The 20,835-nt window shown below is 42.3% G+C and overlaps 1 protein-coding gene and 1 non-coding gene across 5 annotated transcripts in view; both read left to right on the top strand.

Moving 5' to 3' along the window:
• Window positions 1–2,355: 2,355 nt before the first annotated feature.
• The window catches only part of IARS1 (isoleucyl-tRNA synthetase 1), a 68,748-nt gene continuing 50,268 nt past the window's right edge, over window positions 2,356–20,835 (top strand). For 2 of the 4 annotated variants that reach the window (XM_045468851.1, XM_045468849.1), the window contains exons 1-6: window positions 2,356–2,476; window positions 8,483–8,608; window positions 9,288–9,444; window positions 9,693–9,812; window positions 12,613–12,695; window positions 16,798–16,915. In XM_045468851.1, the coding sequence (XP_045324807.1) occupies window positions 8,490–8,608; window positions 9,288–9,444; window positions 9,693–9,812; window positions 12,613–12,695; window positions 16,798–16,915 (597 nt within the window). In that variant the 5' untranslated portion in view covers window positions 2,356–2,476; window positions 8,483–8,489. Of the gene's footprint in view, window positions 2,477–3,674; window positions 3,792–8,482; window positions 8,609–9,287; window positions 9,445–9,692; window positions 9,813–12,612; window positions 12,696–16,797; window positions 16,916–20,835 lie in introns of those variants that run through there. The other 2 variants (XM_045468850.1, XM_045468852.1) reach the window with 2 other exon arrangements.
• Window positions 6,051–6,182, top strand: LOC123593920. Its single transcript, XR_006710604.1, has one exon. It is a non-coding gene; the product is annotated as a small nucleolar RNA SNORA84 (small nucleolar RNA).

The following is a 20,835-nucleotide window of genomic DNA, read 5'->3' as shown; positions in this document are numbered from 1 at the left end:
AAACTCTAGAGGGCTGGGATGTCATCTGGTTTATTGACCATTATATCCCCACTGCCTAGAACTGTGTGTAGCATTCGGTGGGTGCTTAGTACATATATTTCTGAATAAACAGGGTCCAAAGAACTAAGCAGCTGAAGAGTCATTTGGGATTCCTGTGTTTCTGACACTTCAGACCTGATGGAATAGAAAAACCACCACGCAGCAGGATAAATAATCTAAATGTCACCTTCTCTTGATGCAGATTACATTTATACTTTCTCACTGCTACATAACAAGCCATCCCAGTAAAATTTATTTTGCTCACAAATTAGCAATTTGGTCAGGACTCTGTGGGGACTGCTCATCTCTATTCCATGTAGTGTCACTGGGATGGCTCGGCTGGGACCAGAGGATCCACCTCCAAGATGGCCCCACTCACTGTGCCTGTCCCTGGGCCTCCTCACAGCATGGCATCGAGATTTCAGAGGCAGATGCTGCCAGTCTCTTACAGCATAGTCCAGAAACTGGATCAGTCATTTCCACTATATTCTACAGGTCAAACATACACAGAGCCCAGATAGAACCAAAGAGAGGGGATGTAGACCATCACCCCTCAGTGGAAGAAGTGTCAAAGAATTTGGCCATACTTAAATGTGTCACACCCTCCATCTTCAAAGCAGACAAATAAGTGACATCAAGTAGCCTTATCTACCCCTAATTCCTGCTCCCAAGACACAAACACCGTCAACAATTTTACGTGTCCTGATACTTACCCCCGTATCTCCAACGTGCTGATGCTATTATTTCTTGGTTTTCAGTGTTAGACACTATGCACTGACTTCTGCTCTAACAAGTGAGGATTCAACTCTGATCCAAGTGGTGTAATTTGTTTTTCTACAATCTTTTTTTCTACTTGTTCAACTTCTTTGTAGTTGAACTAGGAAGACTAACACTTTCAGTCTTATACCTTCCAACAGTACCATAAGATGTTTTCTCAATCCAAGATTTAAATAATCAAACCTGTCACCCCACCTTTTTTCCTGGACACATTTATCTGGAAGCCGCCTTTCTGGCTCTAATCTCGACAGACAAGGTAGCAACTTGGCACATGCAAAACACAGGTTCCAAATACTTGTAGTTAATAAGCTGAGGAAACACCTTACTGGAGTAGTTACTGGAGTAACCGGAGTTACTGACTGGAGTTAACCCTTTCAGCAAGGAAATTAAACCCCCTTACTCTAGTCCGTGACACTTTTAGATGATAAGTAGACTACTAAATAAATGTTTACACAAACTATCAAAATATTCTTAAACTTACCATGCTTTCTATACAGTCTCAGCCAGATCTTTTTTTTTTTTTTTTTTTTTTCCCCTTTTGTTCTTCTAATGGATACAATAAGCAGTTACATACAGAATTAGTCTGAATTTGGAAGGCCTAAAATTCCCTTCACAGCCTCTGGTGCCAAAGCCTGCTGTCTGCTGCCCTTTGCATGGCTCCACACTCCCTTTGGTTTTTAACCAGCGGATCCAGAACGTGCCAGGCAGACCCATAGCAGTGATAATACATTATAAGTGAGCAGATGACAAAGCAAGTAAGCTTTGTTTTCATTACAGGAAACGTTAACACAGTACTAACTTTAAAGCGGGTTACCAGGCATTTCCACCCTTGTTTTGCGACCTGTTTCCCTGTGCCCGTTTAGCAGAACTTCTGCACTGAAACCAGAACTCTGCAAAAGGCGCACGCAGGGGCGGGCTCCTTGAGGTCCCCCTGACCGCCGACACCTCAGCCGCTCCCAGATACGACCTGGACAGGCAGGAATCCGGGTACCCGGAGGCGTCAGCGTCGGGCCCAGGGTAAATGCACACCCCGGGCCCCGCATCCAGTGTACGTGTCAGCGAGCCTGGCGTGGGGCCCGGGACTGCAGTCTCGCCAGCCCCGGGTGACCTGGCGCGGGTGTCCAAGACACGGACTCCTGCGGCGGTCACCCTCCACGACACTGGCTCCCGCGGGGGTCTCCAGCGACAAGGCCCCAAGGCGGAATTCCCGGGGCCGCCGTCACCGCGCCCGAATTGCGAGTGGGGAAATGCACAGGCGTCCCGCGCACAGCCAGCTGAACCCTGACAAGCGGGTACACCTGTGTAAGACGCGCGGTCACCAGGCACAACATCAGTCCCCCCTCGCTGCCCCTTGTCCCCACCCCGGGCCCCACCATCAGAGTGCAATCACCACAGAGACCCAAGGGGACGGAGGCTTCCATTGTGCGGGGTCGCGCAGCCGCCTTCCCAGCCCGCATGCCACGCACGCCGCGCACGCCCGAGTGGGCGTGGTCGGGGCCCGCGCGGCCAATCGGCGTCCTACTTGTTAGTGGGTGTCGGGCGGCGCGCGCTAATTGGCCGGTGTAGACCGGCGCTGTCAGAGCGTTGCATCACCTCTGGACGCCGGGCTGCGGCGTGGACGCGGCTCTTTCCGTGGCGCGCCTGCTCGCGGGCCCTTCAGGTACCCCCGCCCTGCCCGCAGGGTCGCCCCAGGTTACTCCGCCCTACCTGCGGGTTTGCCCAGGGTACCGTTGTCCTGCCCGCGGGGTCGCTCCACGTACCCCGCTCTGCCCGTGGGATCGACACTGGTTACCTTCCCATTCGCACCCCTCCCCCGCCCATCCCGCTTGTGGGGTCTCCCCGTCTTACCCACGGGGTCGCCCCGAGTACCCTCGCTCTACCTTGCGGGGTCGCCCCAGGTACCCCTGTCCTGCCTGCGGGGTCGCCACAGGGTACTCGCCCCCCGCCGTCATCGCCCGCGGGGTCACCCCGGATTATTCGTCTCTCTCCCCTACCCACCGGCCTGCCCGCGGGGTCGCCCGGGTGCCCCCGCCTCGCCTGCTGGCCCCGTGTGGTGGTTGCGAGAATTTGGTGTGGTAGTCGGCTAGGGAAATTCGGGAAATTGGGCGAGACGACTTGAGGAGCGGGCGTTCGGAGGCACCGATCTAGTCGTAGGCCCGCGGGGAGGAGAGTTTGCTGCCAGGGCCCTGGGGCTCGAGGGGAGTAGGCACGGCGTCCCGCAGTCTGGTAGTGCCCGGTGCCCCTGGGAGCGGGGAGAGGAAGGCCGTATTCCGCGGGGTCTGTAGCGGCGAGAAGGGGAGCGTGAGGAGCTGCGGTGGGTTTGCAGCCCTGAGGGTGAGCAGGAGCCGGAGGGGAGCGAGTCCGGAGTGTACGGTACAGTCCGAAAGTGCGTGCTCCTTCAGGGGGTGGGTCCCTGCGGTTCCTGCGTGAGGGATAGGTGCGAGGGGACCGGCCTCCCCAGTCTGAGGAGTTCGTGGTTCGCTTCTCGAAGGAAGTGGTGCTGGAACCGAGTCCGGAGGGAACTGGGTTTTTATTAGGGGATGGGGGTGAGGGCTGGTTTTAGCCTTCAGGTTTTGCAGGAGGATGAGGAGGGATGAAACCGGAGGCAAAGTAATTGAGGATTTCTAGTGGCGTCTTAAGTTTTGCAAAGTATCGGTAAGATGGCGGACAGCATGTTCTCTGTGTAAGTGATTGAAGAGTGGAGCACAGGGAAGCGAAGGGAGCAGATAGAGTGACGCCGACTGGCAGGGACGGTGGGATGGGATTTGCGGGCAGGAAGTAATAGTAGCTCACAAAGCGGACATGTGATATCCAGTGTTCCAGTGGGTGTTAAGTTAGCGTTGTGCGGTTTGTGACCTGTACTTTACAGGTGACACGCTGGAGGTGTGAGGTCGAGTCACTTTTCTCATAGCTCACAAACCCAGCGGTGGCGCCACGACTGTCGTCGCGTGCAGGAGGGCCGACTGGAAAGGCAGGTGGGAGGAGGGTCGTGGGTGGAGACTGAGGATGCGGACCGCGTGACTGCTTCCGACGGACGGGTTGGAGCGCGTCCCACGTGCGAGGTCACGGGAACAAGGTCGGGGAGACGCGTCTTCAGGCGGCACATGTGTGGGAACAGGTGGGGGGGGGGGGTCGGTGAGCGCCTTCGAGAGGAAAGCACATTACTTAGTAAGCGGTGCTGGAGGCTGCGGACAGAGTAGCAGGAAAGCCGTGCCCGGGAGGCTCTGTGTAAAAGGGAAAGTCAGGACGAGAGGTGGCATTTCCGGGGAAGGTGGCCTGCACTGCCCCCTTGAAAAGTCTGCACGGAATATTGGGGGGAGGAGTCATTGGATTTAGGGTTAATACGAAAGTGGTATTTTCAGAGCTTCTTCCTTAGGAAGGTGGTTATGTCAGGTACAGTGTTTATTTTTCTCTTTATTTTCAACGTTTTTGTGATAAAGTTAATACATACCCAAAAAGTGGGAGGAAGTAGTAAATAGAAAAGTGTTCTTTCATGCCTTCCCCCTCCTAACCCTACTCCTCGATGGTGGCTGTAGGTTAGTTTGGTGGGCAGCCTTCTAAATTCAAATACAGAGTTACTTCCACATAGACTTTATTTACATGTGTGTATTTTTAAGTCTCTTGAAAATGCTGATGTACATAGTATAAATTACTAGAATGGTGATTTGCTTTGTTTCTCAACATTTGGCAGTATTTGGTATGTTATGATTACTTTTTTAAATGTTTATTTTTGAGAGAGAGTGAGAGGAGGAGGGGCGGAGAGAGGGGGAACAGAGGATCTGAAGCAGCGAGCCTGATGGGGGACCCGAACTCAAAAACTGTGACATCCTGACTTGAGCCAAAGTCAGATGCTCCAGTGACTGAGACACGGGGGTGCCCCCAAATGTGATTATTTTTAACGCCTGCTTGGTAGTGATGTACCATAATTTAGTCACTTAATTACTCATGGGTATTGAAATTGTTTTCAGGGATTTATGGGAACAGTGCTTCAGCTAATATTTTTGTACATATTTTGTACATTTGTGTAAGTATATCTGGGCTATACGTTAATAGGATATGACCAAACTGAGAAAGGGCCAGAGTTAGACACACCTCTGGGATTAAATTTGACTTTAGTAACATACTGTGAAGACCTGGGAGGACAGAAAAAAGAGCAGAAATAGACTTAGAGGTCTGATTCACAGAACTTTGGTGGCCAGTTGGATGTGGAGATTATCTGGTCCTATCAAGTGGGGGACTTAGAAATTTCAGGTAGTGATGGGAATGCACGCTGGTGCAGCCACTCTGGAAAACAGTATGGAGGCTCCTCAAAAAACTAAAAATAGAACTACCCTAGACCCAGCAATTGCACTACTAGGCATTTATCCACGGGATGCAGGTGTGCTGTTTCGAAGGGACACGTGCACCCCCATGTTTATAGCAGCACTACCGACAATAGCCAAAGTATGGAAGGAGCCCAAATGTCCATTGATGGATGAATGGATAATGAAGATGTGCTATACACACACACACACACACACACACTGGAGTATTACTCGGCAGTCAAAAAGAATGAAATCTTGCCATTTGCAACTACATGGATGGAACTGGAGGGTATTATGCTAAGTGAAATTAGTCAGAGAAAGACAAAAACCATATGACTTCACTCATATGAGGACTTTAAGAGACAAAACAGATGAACAGAAGGGAAGGCAAACAAAAATAATATAAAAACAGAGAGGGGGACAAAACAGAAGAGACTCATAAATATGGAGAACAAACTGAGGGTTACTGGAGGGGTTGTGGGAGGGGGATGGGCTAAATGGGTCAGGGGCATTAAGGAATCTACTCCTGAAATCATTGTTGCACTATATGCTAACTAATTTGGATGTAAATTTTAAAAAATAAAAAATAAAATTAAAAAATATTCAGGTAGTGGGAGGGAACAGTGGGCCTACTCGTGCATTCGAATTAAAGACTGGAGCAGGCGTGGCAAGGAAGAGCATGAGGTTTATTTTAAACAAAAATATTTTTGTGTGCATTTCTAAGATCTATTGAAGTAAACATCAGTAAAGGTCAAGGAGGGTATATAGACGTTTCTGAACAGGAAGTTGCCACTAAAGAGGTCTGAGAGAGTCTGGAATACAGAAGATTGGAGGGCAAGGGTTATGGTCAGAGGGAGGAAGAGGATATTCCTTCCCTTGGCGTGACCTGGTGATGAATCTCCCCTCCTCTTTCTGCTCCCCACACCCCAGGCCCTGTGGTTACTGGATGCTGTTTGCAGGTACAGCTCTCCAGTGGATGTGAGGGGCCACAGCAATCCTGTGATTTATGCATGGGGGCTGTTTCTCCTCAGCAGCCACCATAGCCCGGTCACTGATACATGGCTCTTCGTGGCTAACCAGTGCCATTACCTTGAGTCGAAGCTCCCAAGAAAGTTTTATAAAGTTAGGAGCATTTTCACAGGAAGCTTAAATATTATTTTCTCAAAAAAATAAAATAAGAAACCTCAGATAGATATTCCTGAATAATGGTTAAAACAGTTCAAGAGTAGTGACTCAAACTTTGATGTGCAGGTTAATCCCCTGGGATCTTGTTAAAATGCAAGTTCCGACTCCTCGCACCAAGGTGGGGCCGGCAAGTCTGCCGTATTCAGCTCCCATAGATGCTGGTGATTGTAGAAGCAGCCTTGAGGAGCATTAGAAGTGACAGAAATTAATGTGTTGGCTAGACATCTGTTAATCTTCAAATGTAACCCCTTAAGTTTCAGTTGGCCTCTAATAAGGTAGTCCTGAAGCAGCAGGACCCCTAATAAATCAAGAAGTGCACAAACACCCTTTCTATCCATGAAAGGCCAGACTTGTAACAAGATCCAAAGATCCAGACTGCCATCCAACTTCGATTTAATACCATTTAATGGCACACCTCATCAGAAATGGATGCTTGGATTCATTAAATGGCCCACCTGTTCTTTCCTTATTTTTTTCCTTTATAAAACTCAAACACAGCATTGCATCTCAAAAATAAATGAGGGACACCTGGGTGGCACAGTCACTTAAGCATCCTACTCTTGATTTTGGCTCGAGTCATGATGTGATGGTCCCTGAGCCCCACAACAGTCTCTGATGGTTGGGATTCTCTCCCTCCCCCTCTGTCCCTCTCCCACATGCGCTCACTCTCAAAATAAATATTTTTTAAAAATAAATGGCACCTGGGTGGCTCAGTTGGTTAAGTGTCTGACTCTTGATCTCAGCTCAGGTCAGCATCTCATGGTTTGAGTTCAAGCCCCAAGTAGTGCAGAGCCTGCTTGGGATTCTCTGTCTCCCTTTCTCTCTGCTCTCTCTCTCTCTCTCTCTCACTCTCACACAGTAAATAACATTTTTAAACATTTTAAAAGTGTTTGTGCTTTAGCAACTAACATGAAGAATATAAAAAGACAACCCCCAGGGTGAAGAAAATATTTGCAGATTCTGTAATAAGGGACTTGTATCTAAAATATATAAAGAACTCTTAGAGCTCAACAATTAAAAGAACTCATCTTAAATATTGGACAAAGGATGAATGGAAATTTCTCCAAATAAGATACAAATATTGCCCATAAGCACATGAAAATGTGCTCAACTAATCATTAGGGAAATGCAAATCAAACCCATAATGAGATACTACTTCATATCCATTAGGATTTCCTATAATCCAAAAATGGACAATAGGGAGTGAGGATGTAGAAAACCTGGAATACTTATTCCCTCCTGGGAGAACATAAAATGAGGCAGCAGCTTTAGAAAACTTTTTGGTAGTTTCCCAGAAGTTAAACACAGTCACATATGATCCAGCAATTCTACTACTGGATGTATTTACCCAAGAGAACTGAAAACATACGCCCACATGATAACTTACAGATGAATGTTCATAGCAGGATTGCTCATATTGGCCAAAACTTGGAAACATCCCTAATGTCCATGAATTAATGAATGGATAAACTGTGACATATCGATACAATGAAATATGTACTCGGCCATCAAAAGTAATGAAGTTTGAAGATGTGTTACAGCATGGATGAACTTTGAAAACAATTGTCAGGGGGTGCCTGGGTGGCTCAGTTGGTTAAGCGTCCGACTTTGGCTCAGGTCATTATCTCGCGGTCCATGGGTTCAAGCCCTGTGTCAGGCTCTGTGCTGACAGTTCAGAGCCTGGAGCCTGTTTTGGGTGCTGTGTCTCCCTCTCTCTCTGACCCTCCTCCATTCATGCTCTGCCTCTGTCTCAAAAATAAATAAACATTAAAAAAAAAACACACACAATTCTTAGAAGCCAGACACGTGATTCCATTTATATGAGATGTCCTGAATAGGAAAACTCATAGGACAGGAAGCAGGTTAATGGTTGACAAGGGGCTGAGAAGGAGGGAATGGAGAGTGACTACTAACGTCTACAGGTTTTTGCAAGGGGCGGGTGGTAATGAAGTTGTTCTGGAATTAGACATGCTGATGGTTGCACAACCTGTGAATATGCTACAGACCACTGAATTGTATACTTTAAAAGGGTGAACTTTAATTTTAGAAAGCTATAATGTTTTTTTAAGTGTCATGTAGTGTGATGATAGTAATATGTATACGCATTTTAATATATACTACTCTGTTGTTCCTAGAATTCTCTGTTGAGAAAAAAAAAATTTTAATTTCTCTTGCAGCAACAAAATGGTTCAGCAAGTTCCAGAAAACATCAATTTTCCTGCTGAAGAAGAAAAAATCTTGCAGTTCTGGTCCGAATTTAATTGTTTTCAGGAATGCTTAAAGCAGTCAAAACACAAGCCAAAGTATGTGAATTTCTTTGGTAGAGTCCTTAAGAGTAGTCATTTTTTTAGACTGAGTTCCATGAAAGCAGAAACTCTTCATTCATCTTTGTGTTCCAGTCTCCTAGCTCTGTATATAGTGGGTGCTTTCAGCAGTAGGTACACAGTGAGTGGATGAGTTTTTAAATATCAAGGTAGATTCCGTTTCTTTAAGAGGTTTTCTAAATAGAGTTTATGTGTCACCCTCTTCCTTTCCACTTTTCTCATTATTACCACCTTCATTTAAACACTTAGTCTTAGCTTCCTGTTGGAGTATTTCCTGCCTCTAGTCCCCATTCACCTGAAAACCAGTCCTTTCTTTACTGTTTTCATCGTCTATCTACTCTACTCAAAAACTTTATGCGATAGATGTTGCCATGTTTTACTGATGAGGTAAATCAGGATCGGGATGAATGACTTGCCTTATGTCATGGCTAATAAACGAAGTGTGGATAGTCTGATGGAGGTCACTCAGCTCCACCGTAACTAGTTTTTATGAAGGCAGGACTTGCAGTAAATCTCTAACCATGTACGTCTGTGAATTTTCTGGTCTTGCTGCTTTTCTTCTCCCTGAGGATTCTATTGTGATAGGACCTATCTATACAAAAACGTCCTAAATTTTTGCTGTCTTAAAGTAACAATACATTTTTATTACCTCTGTTAGATTTACGTTCTATGATGGGCCTCCTTTTGCAACTGGACTGCCTCACTATGGACATATACTTGCAGGGACAATTAAAGATATAGTTACCAGATATGCTCACCAGAGTGGGTTTCACGTTGACAGAAGGTTTGGATGGGATTGTCACGGCTTACCTGTGGTATGTTTGAGTCACCAGCCTTATAATGTTCTGATTTTTTAATAAGCATTGGATTTCATCATATAATATTTTCAAGTATGATGAATTTTTCCTATAATGTACTTTGTTTCTACAGTGCCATTTGTAGTTCATTTTCTCTGTAGATTTTTGAAACTTAGTATTTTTTAAAACTGTTTTATGTTCTACAGTTGCTGACTTGAATCTGTTTCATAGGCAGGGATGTTAATAATCTTGTCACAAATTTTCAGGAATATGAAATTGATAAGACACTGGGGATCAGAGGACCAGAAGATGTAGCCAAAATGGGGATCGTAGAGTATAACAATCAGTGCCGAGCAATTGTGATGAGATATTCCACTGAGTGGAAGGTATGTTGGGTTGTTTTCAGTAGAATGAACAAAAACTTTAATTTTTAAATGGGAGTTAATATGGTTTATGCTCCTTTTGTGCTTTTTATGAGATGCGTCCAAAAGTATGGCTATCTGTGTGAGGTTGTGACATAAGGTTGATCGTTCTCTCCAAAGAAGTATTTAGCTTCCACGTACAAGCCTATTAAGCTGTCAGCCTAAACTGAGCCCTCTTTTTTCTGGTTTCTGGGTGCTCGATTGGTCTTCCATATTTAATCTCCTACCTGCCCACTGTGTATGACAGGAATTGGGCTGTCCTAGTGCATAGATTAACTTGAATGTTGCAGTAAAAAAAATTCAGATGTTAAAAACAATGCAAATTTGGACTCATTGTTATATTAATTTGACTCCCATCCTACCATTGCTTCTGTTAGTAAGTCCTGTAAAGGGCTAGCAGAGTTCCTGCCTCTCTCATTCTTTCTCAAGGGCTGAGGAGCAGAGGTCCTCAGCTCCCCCTCCTCCCTGGCTCTCCAGCTAGTGGTCTGTGTAACTTAAAAATGTCTGACTTGTATTTTTTCCATCTCACCATCTTACCGCTTTGACTTCTCAAACTTGCTCTTGTTCCGAATTCCCTATTCCATATCAGTCTTCAGAGCTTCACACATGATGCTCGTGAACAAATCAGATGCCAAACCCTGTCAAGTTTTTCTTGCTCAGTGTCTCTTGTCTGGTCATTTCATTCCTACAGCCCCTCTCTGGTCTCCCTCCCACCCTCCCCTTCATTTCTGTAACCATCTCCTAATTGGTCTGTTGTGCCCTTCCCTGCTCAGCATTTTGAGTAGCTTCTCTTGATTGGTGAATAAAATCTGATTTCATCGGGGCGCCTGGGTGGCTCAGTCGGTTGAGCGTCCGACTTCAGCTTAGGTCACGATCTCGCGGCGAGTTCGAGCCCCGCGTCGGGCTCTGGGCTGATGGCTCAGAGCCTGGAGCCTGCTTCCGATTCTGTGTCTCCCTCTCTCTCTGCCCCTCCCCTGTTCATGCTGTGTCTCTCTCTGTCTCAAAAATAAATAAACGTTAAAAAAAATTTAAAAAAAAAAAATTAAAAAATTAAAAAAATAAATAAAAAATCTGATTTCATCACCCTGAAAATTAAAGCTCCTCTGTTTTCTCCTACCCTAACCTTTTTACTTTTTAATTAAAAGTTTTTTTTAATGTGTATTTGTTTTTGAGAGAGAGACAGAGCTTGAGGGAGGGAGGAGCAAGAGAGAGAGGGAGACACAGAATCCAAAGTAGGCTCCAGGCTTTGAGATGTCAGCACAGAGCCTAACACAGGGCTTGAACCCATGAACCGTGAGGTCATGACCTGAGCTGAGTTGGACGCTTAACTGAATTAGCTGCCCAGGCACCCCTGTTTTTTAATTTTGTAATTTTTTTTATTAAAAATCATTTTTTTAACCTAACTTTATTCAGTCAGACTTTCTTGCTTCGTTGCCAGAAGGGAAAAATCTAACGAGTATAATATGCATGTAACTTTCTTTACCTTAAAAAAATTTTTTTTTAACATTTCATTTTTGAGTAATTCAGACTTAGCAAAAAATTGCAAAAACAGTTATGAAGAATTCATACTCTTCTCTACTTCTCAAATTCCAACGCTTTTCAATAATCATAATGTAATTATCGAAAGCAAGAAATTAACACTGATAAAATATAATAGACCTTTTTCAAATTTAACTAGCTGTTCTATTAATTATTACTGATCCAGGATCCTGTCTAGGAATACACATTGCTTTTAGTTGTCATACCTCCTTATTCTCCTTAAGCTGGAAGATTCCCTCCGTCTTTGTCTTTCATGACCATGTCACTTTTTAAAAAAAAACTTTTTAGGGGCGCCTGGGTGGCGCAGTCGGTTAAGCGTCCGACTTCAGCCAGGTCACGATCTCGCGGTCCGTGAGTTCGAGCCCCGCGTCAGGCTCTGGGCTGATGGCTCAGAGCCTGGAGCCTGTTTCTGATTCTGTGTCTCCCTCTCTCTCTCTGCCCCTCCCCCGTTCATGCTCTGTCTCTCTCTGTCCCAAAAAGAAATAAAGGTTGAAAAAAAAAAAAAAAAACTTTTTAAAAGTTTATTTATGTATTTAATCTCTATACCCACTGTGGGGCTGCAACTCATGACCCCAACATCAAGAGTTGCATGCTCTACCGACTAAGCCAGACAGGCACCCCAGCCTTGTCACTTTTAAAGAGTATAGACTGATTATTTTGCAGAAAGTCCCCCAAAGTCTGATGTTTGCCCATGATTAAGTTTAGGTTATGTATACATTTTTGACAAGAATGCTCAGAAGTGACATCATGCCCTTCTCGGTCTGTCATTGTCAGGAGGCCTGTGATGCTGATATGATGTCTCATTGGTGACATTAATTTTGTTCACTAAGGTAATACAGGCCAGGTTTCTCTGTTGTTAATTTGTAACTTTTCCTTTATAATTAAGTATGCTGTGGGGAGATCTTGCAAATATCCTGTTTCTCATACTTTTGCTTAGGAATTTTAGCGTCCATTGATGATTCTTGCCAGCAGCAATTACACCTGAGGTATTTGCCAAATGGTAGTTTGGGTAGACTTGTATAAAAGAATATTAATATTTATAAATAATATCATCTGCAGATAGGATGAATGTCAAGAAAACTGGTTCTTAACCTTACATAGATTTACTTGAAACATTGGTTGTTCTGTTTTTCCAAAATCACTGGATGTGGTGATGATAGAAATATAACATTGAATTGCAGTAAAAAATATCATTGTCTAATAACTCTAATGTTCGTATTTTTAGTCTACTGTTACCAGACTTGGCCGATGGATTGACTTTGACAATGACTACAAAACTCTGTACCCACAATTCATGGAATCTGTCTGGTAGGTTTATTTGAAATTGTAAATATAATGAATATTCTGTTTATTGCTTAGTGGAGAGATTATGTACCATGAATCAGTTTTTCAGATTCATAATTATTTATCTAAAATCTTTGGGATGGATTTGTTTTTGTTTTTAAAACTTTATTATTTTATTTTATTTTTTTAGAGCACTTTTAGGTTCACAGCAAAATTGAGAGGAAAGCACAAAGATTTCCTGAATTCCCTGTGCCCCCAAACATGCACAGCCTCCCCATTATCAACGTCCCCGCCAGAGGTGATACCATTTGTTACCACTAATGAACATACACTGACACATCATAATCATCATAATCACCCAGAGTTGGTAGTTTAGAGTTTACTCTTGGTGGACATTGTAGCCATTAATCATACAGAGGATTTTCACTGCCCTAAAAATCCTGTGCACCAACTGTTTATCTCTCTCATCCCAGATTGTTTTTAAATTCAGTAAATTTTGGATTCTACTAAAGTAATAGGATATGCATATATTCTGTGGTATATAATGGTTCCAGCAATTTGAACAGCGATTTGTAAGCAAATACGTTAGTATTTTTCATCAGAACACGTAATTGTTCATGCTAATCAGGTAAAGAATATAAATGGCCTAATGTCAGTTAAAGGTTTTTGCCAAATTAGTACCAAATTTAGGGAAAATTAAGTTTCAGAAGTGTTTTTTTTTTTGTCTTTGTTTTTTAAATAAGTTTAAGAGATTATGTATTTTGAGTTTTATACTGAGACAAGTTGTATAGTGCAATCACTTGTATAGCTGTTTCAAAATGAATGCTCCTTTTTTTTTTTTTTTTTTCATTACTGTTACAAAACAACTGTTGTGATGCCAAAGTCTTACTAGGTGAACCTCAGGATAGATAGTACAAGAATCATTGCATATCGTTAATGGACAAAGAAGCACCATTATTATGATTGCAGAGTGCTCTATGTACATACTTCAGGCCTTGAGAAAGTCTTAACTTTTGTTAAATTATACAGAATGACAGTGAGTTGCACAGCTGTTTTGTACAGTGCACTTTCTTTGTGCTGTATTGTAGGCGCACATGGCTCATACCGCCTTCCTGTCTACCTGCTTGCATTTCTCTTAGACAAGATCTGTTGTACATGCTTGGCCCAAGTCCTTTGCCTTTGAAGAGCTAGATGCTTTGGGGCAGTTTTCAGACCCTCTGACTCTCATAAGCCCCTGTGGACACATCCCCAGGCCTGTATACCCAAAGTTGGAAGCTTATAAGTTTTCTCTGACAGGCTGGAGACTTTGGAGAGGGGCCTTCCTGGTCACCGAGCATCTAGAATTCTCATGATTACAGAAGCATCTAAGAACCAGGATTTGTGTTAAACACCTGAAAGAAAAAAGGTCTATTAATGCTCTGGATTAGGGTTGTTGAACACTTAAATGTGGCTAATAATGAGCCAAGAATACAGAGTGGAGAACGGACAGTCTCTTCAATAAATGGTGCTGGGAAAGCTGGAAAGCCAGACGCAAAAGAATGTTTCTAGTCTGGTGTCTTACATCATACACGAAAATTAAATCAAATGGAATAAAGATTTGAATGTAAGACCTGAAACCATAAAATTCCTAGAGGAAAACAGGCAGTAAGCTCCTTGACATCTGTCTTAGCAATGATTTTTTTTTTTAGATATGACTCCAAAAGAATGGTAGCAAAAGCAAAAATCAACAAATGGGGTTACATAAAACTAAAGAGTTTCTGCACAGCAAAAGAAGCTATCAACAATCAGGGCGCCTGGGTGTCTCAGTCAGTTTGCCTCAGTCAAAGCGTCTGACTTTGGCTCAGGTCATGATCTCACAGTTTGTGGGTTCAAGCCCCACATCAGGCTCTGTGCTGACAGCTCAGAGCCTGGAGCCTGCTTTGAATTCTGTCTCCATTTCTGCCCTTCCCTGGCTCACGCTCTGTCTCTCTCTCTCAAAAATAAGTAAACATTAGAAAAAAAAAAAAAAAAAGCCATCAACAAAATGAAATGACAACCTATTGAATGGGAGAAAATATTTGTAAATTGTGTATCTGGTAAAGGGATTAATATCCAAAATATGTAAAGAACTCCTACAACTCAGGAGCAAAAGAAAATCTGATTTAAAAATGTGCAGGGACACCTGGGTGACTGGCTCAGGTCATGATTTCACAGTTCGTGGGTTCGTGCCCCGCATCAGGCCCTGTGCTGACAGCTCGGAGCCTGGAGCCTGTTTCGGATTCTGTGTCTTCCTCTCTCTCTGCCCCTCCCCCACTCGCGCTCTTTCTCCCTCTGTCTCAAAAATAAACATTAAAAAAAAAAAAAGGAAAAAAAATGTGCAGAAGATCTGAAGACACGTTTTTTCCCCAAAGAAGACATGCAGATGCCAACAGACCTGAAAAGATACTGAGCATCACTCATCATCTGGAAAATACAAATCAGAGCCACAATGAGATACGACCTTATCCCTGTCAGAATGGCTAGTATCCAGAAGACAAGACATAACAAATGTCGGCAAAAATATGGAGAAAAGGGAATCTTCGTGCATTGTTTGTGGAAATGTAGATTGGTATGGATAGAATGGAAAACAGTATGGAGTGTCCTCAAAAAATTAAGAATGGAATACCACATGATGCAGCAATTCTACTTCTGAGTATCCAAAAAAAAAAAAGAAAGGAAGAAAGAAAATGTTAATTCAAAAGAGATATGTGTCCTTATGTTCATCACATTATTTATAGTAGCCAAGGTATGGAGTTAACCTACATGTCCATTGATTGATAAGAGATAAAAAAGATGTGAGGTGTGTGTGTGTAAAAAATAGAATATTACCCAACCATAAAAAAGAGTAAATCTTGCCATTTGTGACAACATGGAAGGACGTTGAGGGTATTATGCTAAGTGACATAAGTCAGAAAGACAAATACCATATGATTTCACTTAGATGTAGAATCTAGAAAAACAAAACTCACAGACACAGAACAAAATGGTGGTTGCCAGAGGGAAGAGGGGTTGCAAGGTGTGTAAAGTGGGTCAAGAGGTACAAACTTCCAGTTATAAAATAAATAAATCATGGAGATGTAACATACAGCATGATGATTATCGTCAGTGATATTATAGTGCATATTTAAAAGTTGACCAAATGATAAATACTAAAAGTTCTTATCATAAGAAAAATAAAATTGTTGCAGCCTTAGTGGTGGATGGTAACTGGATTTACTGTGATTTTGCAGTGTGTATAAATATCAAGTCTGAATATAATATTACATGTAAATTATGACTCAGTAAAAAAGATTAATAAACTTGGGAAATTTGATATAAAACATCACTTTTTAATTTTTGTTTAAAGCCAAGCAGTACCATGAAAAATATGCAGTTTTTCATAAAAATGTACTTCAGCAATGAAAAAGAGTTTAACTCATTTATTATACTAAACACATAGAAATTGGACTATAAAAACTATACCTAAAGGCAGTATTAAGGGTTCCCACCAGTACATCCTGATGTCCGAGTGCGACAGGTGAGTAGTTGCCACAGGAGACTCAGGAATAACTGTTACAATGACATTTCAGCATTTTGGTGCATTTGGCTTAAAACAACATGGGTAAGTGTTTAATAAAAGTTTTTGCCCAACTGTAGGAGAGATATCCTAATCCCAATGGTTTATTCTTTTTAAATTGCTTTGTAAAACTACCCGTGATAGTACAATTTAAGCAGTGTACCAGAAAACTATTAAAAGCAAATACTCTGAAATCCCAAGCATAGTTAAATATTGGTGAATGTCTGCTTTTTCAGCATCTGAAAAATGTAGGTGTGTATATGGATATGTATAGTTTTACACAACTAGTACCTCATTGTACGATATGGTATCACTTTTCCCACTCAGCATCAAATCGTGAACATCTTTTCATGGAAACAGATACTAGCACTTTTAATGGCTGCGTAATGTCTCAGACTACTCTTGTAATTTACCAGCTAGTCCCCAGTTGAGAAACGTGATATTTCGACTGGCTGATAGAAACTCTGTAGACAGACTGGTGTAAATGTTTGAGTTTGGGGAGACAGAATTTTGGTTGGGTAATTATTGTAAAACTGTCTGTTTACTTGCTAGGTGGGTCTTCAAACAGCTCTATGATAAGGGCCTTGTGTACAGAGGTGTGAAAGTCATGCCCTTCTCCACCGCATGCAACACTCCACTCTCCAACTTCGAGTCTCACCAGAACTACAAGGTGAGTGTGATGTCATTGGGCATTAACTTATGCCCACAGAGGTTAACCATTGTGATCACGGTAACCAGTCCCCGCATGGAATGTTAGCGTGGGGAGTCCGTCAGTTTGACTGTTTCTTACTGAGTGCTGGGAATGTTACCAGTTGCTAAACTGAGGCTCTATTAAGGTTAAAAATGAGGGATTTTTTCCCCATGAGATTTGTGAATGGTGTGTCTTCATGTGATAGCTTCTTGTTTTGACCATATTTTTGGGCCTCTTGGGTTAACCAGTGCAGCTCTCCCTCTTTCCCTTCAGTCACTGATTTTGGAAGAGTTATTGGTTGGCATGATGATGCCTCGTCTGGGACCTTGTAGCATTTGTTCATTTGTTAAAAGTATTTGGAACCAAATCTGATTTGTGATTGGTTGACAGTATTATGATTTTATTTCTGATGAACAGAATAACAGCTGTCACTGCTGCGAAGGGAGAGTTTAGATGAGTGTGATGTCACCAGAGTACACTCCGTGCTTTACCTTGTCTAGACAGACCGTAAAGGCAGGCAGTCTTCTGAAACGTGAAGTATCAGTTCTCGTGTGTATTCAAGAGGTGTTTCCTTTTCTGAGGCTTTAACCCTCTTTGCTTTTAAAGGACATTAATTTGTTTGAAAATTATGTCATTAAAGCTTTATTTCAAAGGCACTTTTTATCTTACAGAATGCTTTCACACATCTCATTTGATCTTTGCAAATCCTTGTGAGGTGGCCATGATGAGTCCTGTCGTCTCCTAAATACCCTTCTATGATAGTGCTCACGTTGTGTCATATTTTTTAGATAAAATATTTTAAGCACATAAAAATGTAGAGAATAATACACTAAGCACTTGGGTATCAAAGGCATAACTTTGTCAAACCTTAACATATTGCTGTGTTTGCTTACTTTTGAAAGATACTTTAGCTTGGAGAATTTCCAGCACACACAAAAGTAGACAAAATAATGTAATTAACTCCCATGTGCCTGTCACACATCCCCAGTACCTGTTAGCTGTGGCCAGTCCTGCCCCAGCAGCACACACTCCACTCACTTCTCCCAGGCCCTATTTCAAAGCAGATTTCAGACACATCATTTTACCAATAAACAATCCATTATGTATCTTTAAGACATAAGAAATGGTTATTATTTTAACATTACCATAACATTATCACATTTTCAAAAGTAATCAGTCATCCTGAATGTGAAATATTCTAACGATCTAATACCTGGATATCATCAGTGTTTATATTTCTGTTTGTCTCTCAAATACCATGCCTTTTTTGTTTTGTTTTGAATCAGGACCTAAGGAAGGTTTGTACATGGTAGTAGTTGTGTTCTAGATCTGCTTTCATCTGCAGCTCTTCATTTCGCTTTTCTTTTCCCTTTCCCCCCCCCCTTGCAAATTATTGTTTAGGAAATAGGTTTTATCTTGTAGAGTTTCATACAATGAGTTTTGCTGATTATGTCTTCATGGTCTAATTTAGACCACATCCTCTGTATTTTGTAGAAATTGGTACTTCATCTTGTGTTTGTGTCCTTCAGCATGTATGTCATTGAGAGGTCACTGGTTTTTTTTATGATGGTATTCATTTGTATCTGGTTTTTCTCACTCAGTATTGTGTTTATAATAGTCCTTCATGTTTGTAGTTGTGGCTCTTTTGTTGTAGTTTCTGTGCAAATAAATGGTCCACAATTTATGTATTTACATCACCTTTCTCTTTTCCATTTCCTTCTTACAACCTGATAGGTAACCACTGTGCTGAATTCGATGTTTCTTTCCATACATATTTTAATACTTTTGCTATCTCCCTAAATATTCGTAAACAGTATATAGCATTCTTATGCTTACCTTTTTTCTTTTTCAGATTTTTAAGTTTATTTATTTATTAAGACAGAATGCAAGCAGAGTAGAAAGAGAGAGGGAGAGAGAAAGAATCCTAAGCAGGCTCCACACTGTTAGTGCAGAGCCCAATGCGGGGCTCGAACCCACAAAGTGCGAGATCATGACCTGAGCTGAGACCAAGAGTCTGTCACCTAACCGACTGAGCCACCCAGGCGACCCTTATGCTTATCTCTAATCTCATACACTGTACTTACCCTGCACCTTGACTTTCTTTGGAAGCATTAAGTTTTAAAGATTCATCTTGATACATGTAGCTTTAAGTTAATTTGTAACTGCTATATAGTGTTTCATATAACAAATAGATTGCAAGATATCAATCCTTTTGATAGACATCTGAGTTGTTTTGAAGGGTATAGCCCTTTTTCTTTAATGTTTATTTATTTTGAGATACAGCGAGTGTGAGTGGGGGAGGGGCAGAGAGAGAGAGAGAGAGAGAGAGAGAGAGAGAGAGAGAGAATCCCAAGTAGGTTCCTCACTGTCAGCACAGAGCCTGATGTGGGGGTTGATCCCACGAACTGTGAGATCATAACCTGAGCCAAGATCAAGAGTGAGACATTTAACTGACTGAGCCACCCAAGCTCCCCAGCCCTTTTTTTTTAATGGCAGCAAACAATGTTGCTAAGAACATTTTCTAATATAAATCCTTGTGTCCTTATGCTGGAGTTTTCTTTGGCTTCTAGATTTCTACATATTAGATCCCTATAATAGCTTGTGAGCTCCTAGAGCTTTTAGAGGGTGTATTCTTCTGTAAGTAAACAAGTACATCCTCTTGGGATGAGCAGATAGTGCTGAAGTAAGCTGAATTACAGGAGAGTGTACTTCTACCTGTTCCAAAAGGTAAACCGTTGTGTAGAAAAATACTTGTTTTTTAATCTTTAAAGTTTTAGACACAGTACTATATATGAATGAATTGTGCACTAGAATCTCTTTGTGTCTGGCCTCTCTTGTTCAAGATTATGTTTGTGAAAAGACATCTATGTTGTGTGTAGTAGATCATTATTTAATTTACCCATTGTACCACTGGTGAGCATTTAGGTAATGTCCAGTTTGGGGCTGTTACAGTAGTGCTACTGTGAACATTCTGGAGGTTGTCTTTGGGGAGCATATATACACACATCTCTTCTGTTGATTACATACCCAGGAGTGGAATTGCTGAATCGTAGGCTGTACCTACTATATTCAGCTCTAGTATGGGGGTTGGCAAACTGTGAGGTGCCAGATAGTATTTTAGGCCTTGTGGGCTGGATGGCCTCTCACACAAGTACTCAGCTCTGTCAAAACCATTCCTAGCCCTTGGGTTGTAAGAGGTGACAGGCAGACTTGGCCTGTGCCTTGTGGTTTGCTGCCTCCTACTCTAAGAGGTACCAGTGACTCCTCCAGCGTGTACTACAGCATTCTTGCCAGCACTTAGCACGTTCTGTCTTTTGTCTTGGCCATTCTATGGTCTATTTTTGTTTTTAACGTTTGACATAATTTTTGGACTTACTGGAAAGGTTACAAGAGTTCTCATTTCTCTTTCAGTGGTGGTCACCCTGTCACCATGTTTATATCATCTTTCTCTTCCTAGGGTGAGGGGTAAGACGGGGACCCTCTGAGAGTAGGTGGCAGGCATGATGTCCCTTTTCCTCTAAAGACTTCAGTACATATTTCTGAAAATCCATACTATTCTCTTAGGTAATTGAAATTAGGGAATTGATCTTGATAAAATACCATCTAATCTGTTGGTTGATTGTGTTAATGCTTCCCTTAATGTCCTTTTCAGCAAAAGAGAATCATAGGTTATGTGTTTTGTTCGGTCGCTGTGCCTCCAGCCTTCCTGAAACAGTTGTTCCTTGGTCTCTTTTTGATGACACTGACATTTCAGGAGTTCGGGCTGGTACTTTTTTCAGGTTTGTCTAGTGGTTAGTATGTGAATAAGGTGAAATTTGTAGAGCTCCTTTTTCTCAGGGCACTTTATTTAGAATGCGGTTGGTTTGGGTCAGGAAATGAGCTTTTCTGCTTTGTGGCTG

The sequence above is a fragment of the Leopardus geoffroyi genome, chromosome D4 (assembly GCF_018350155.1).
Source record: "Leopardus geoffroyi isolate Oge1 chromosome D4, O.geoffroyi_Oge1_pat1.0, whole genome shotgun sequence".
NCBI classification, from domain to species: domain Eukaryota; kingdom Metazoa; phylum Chordata; class Mammalia; order Carnivora; family Felidae; genus Leopardus; species Leopardus geoffroyi.
This window is presented reverse-complemented; position numbering and strand designations above follow the sequence as displayed.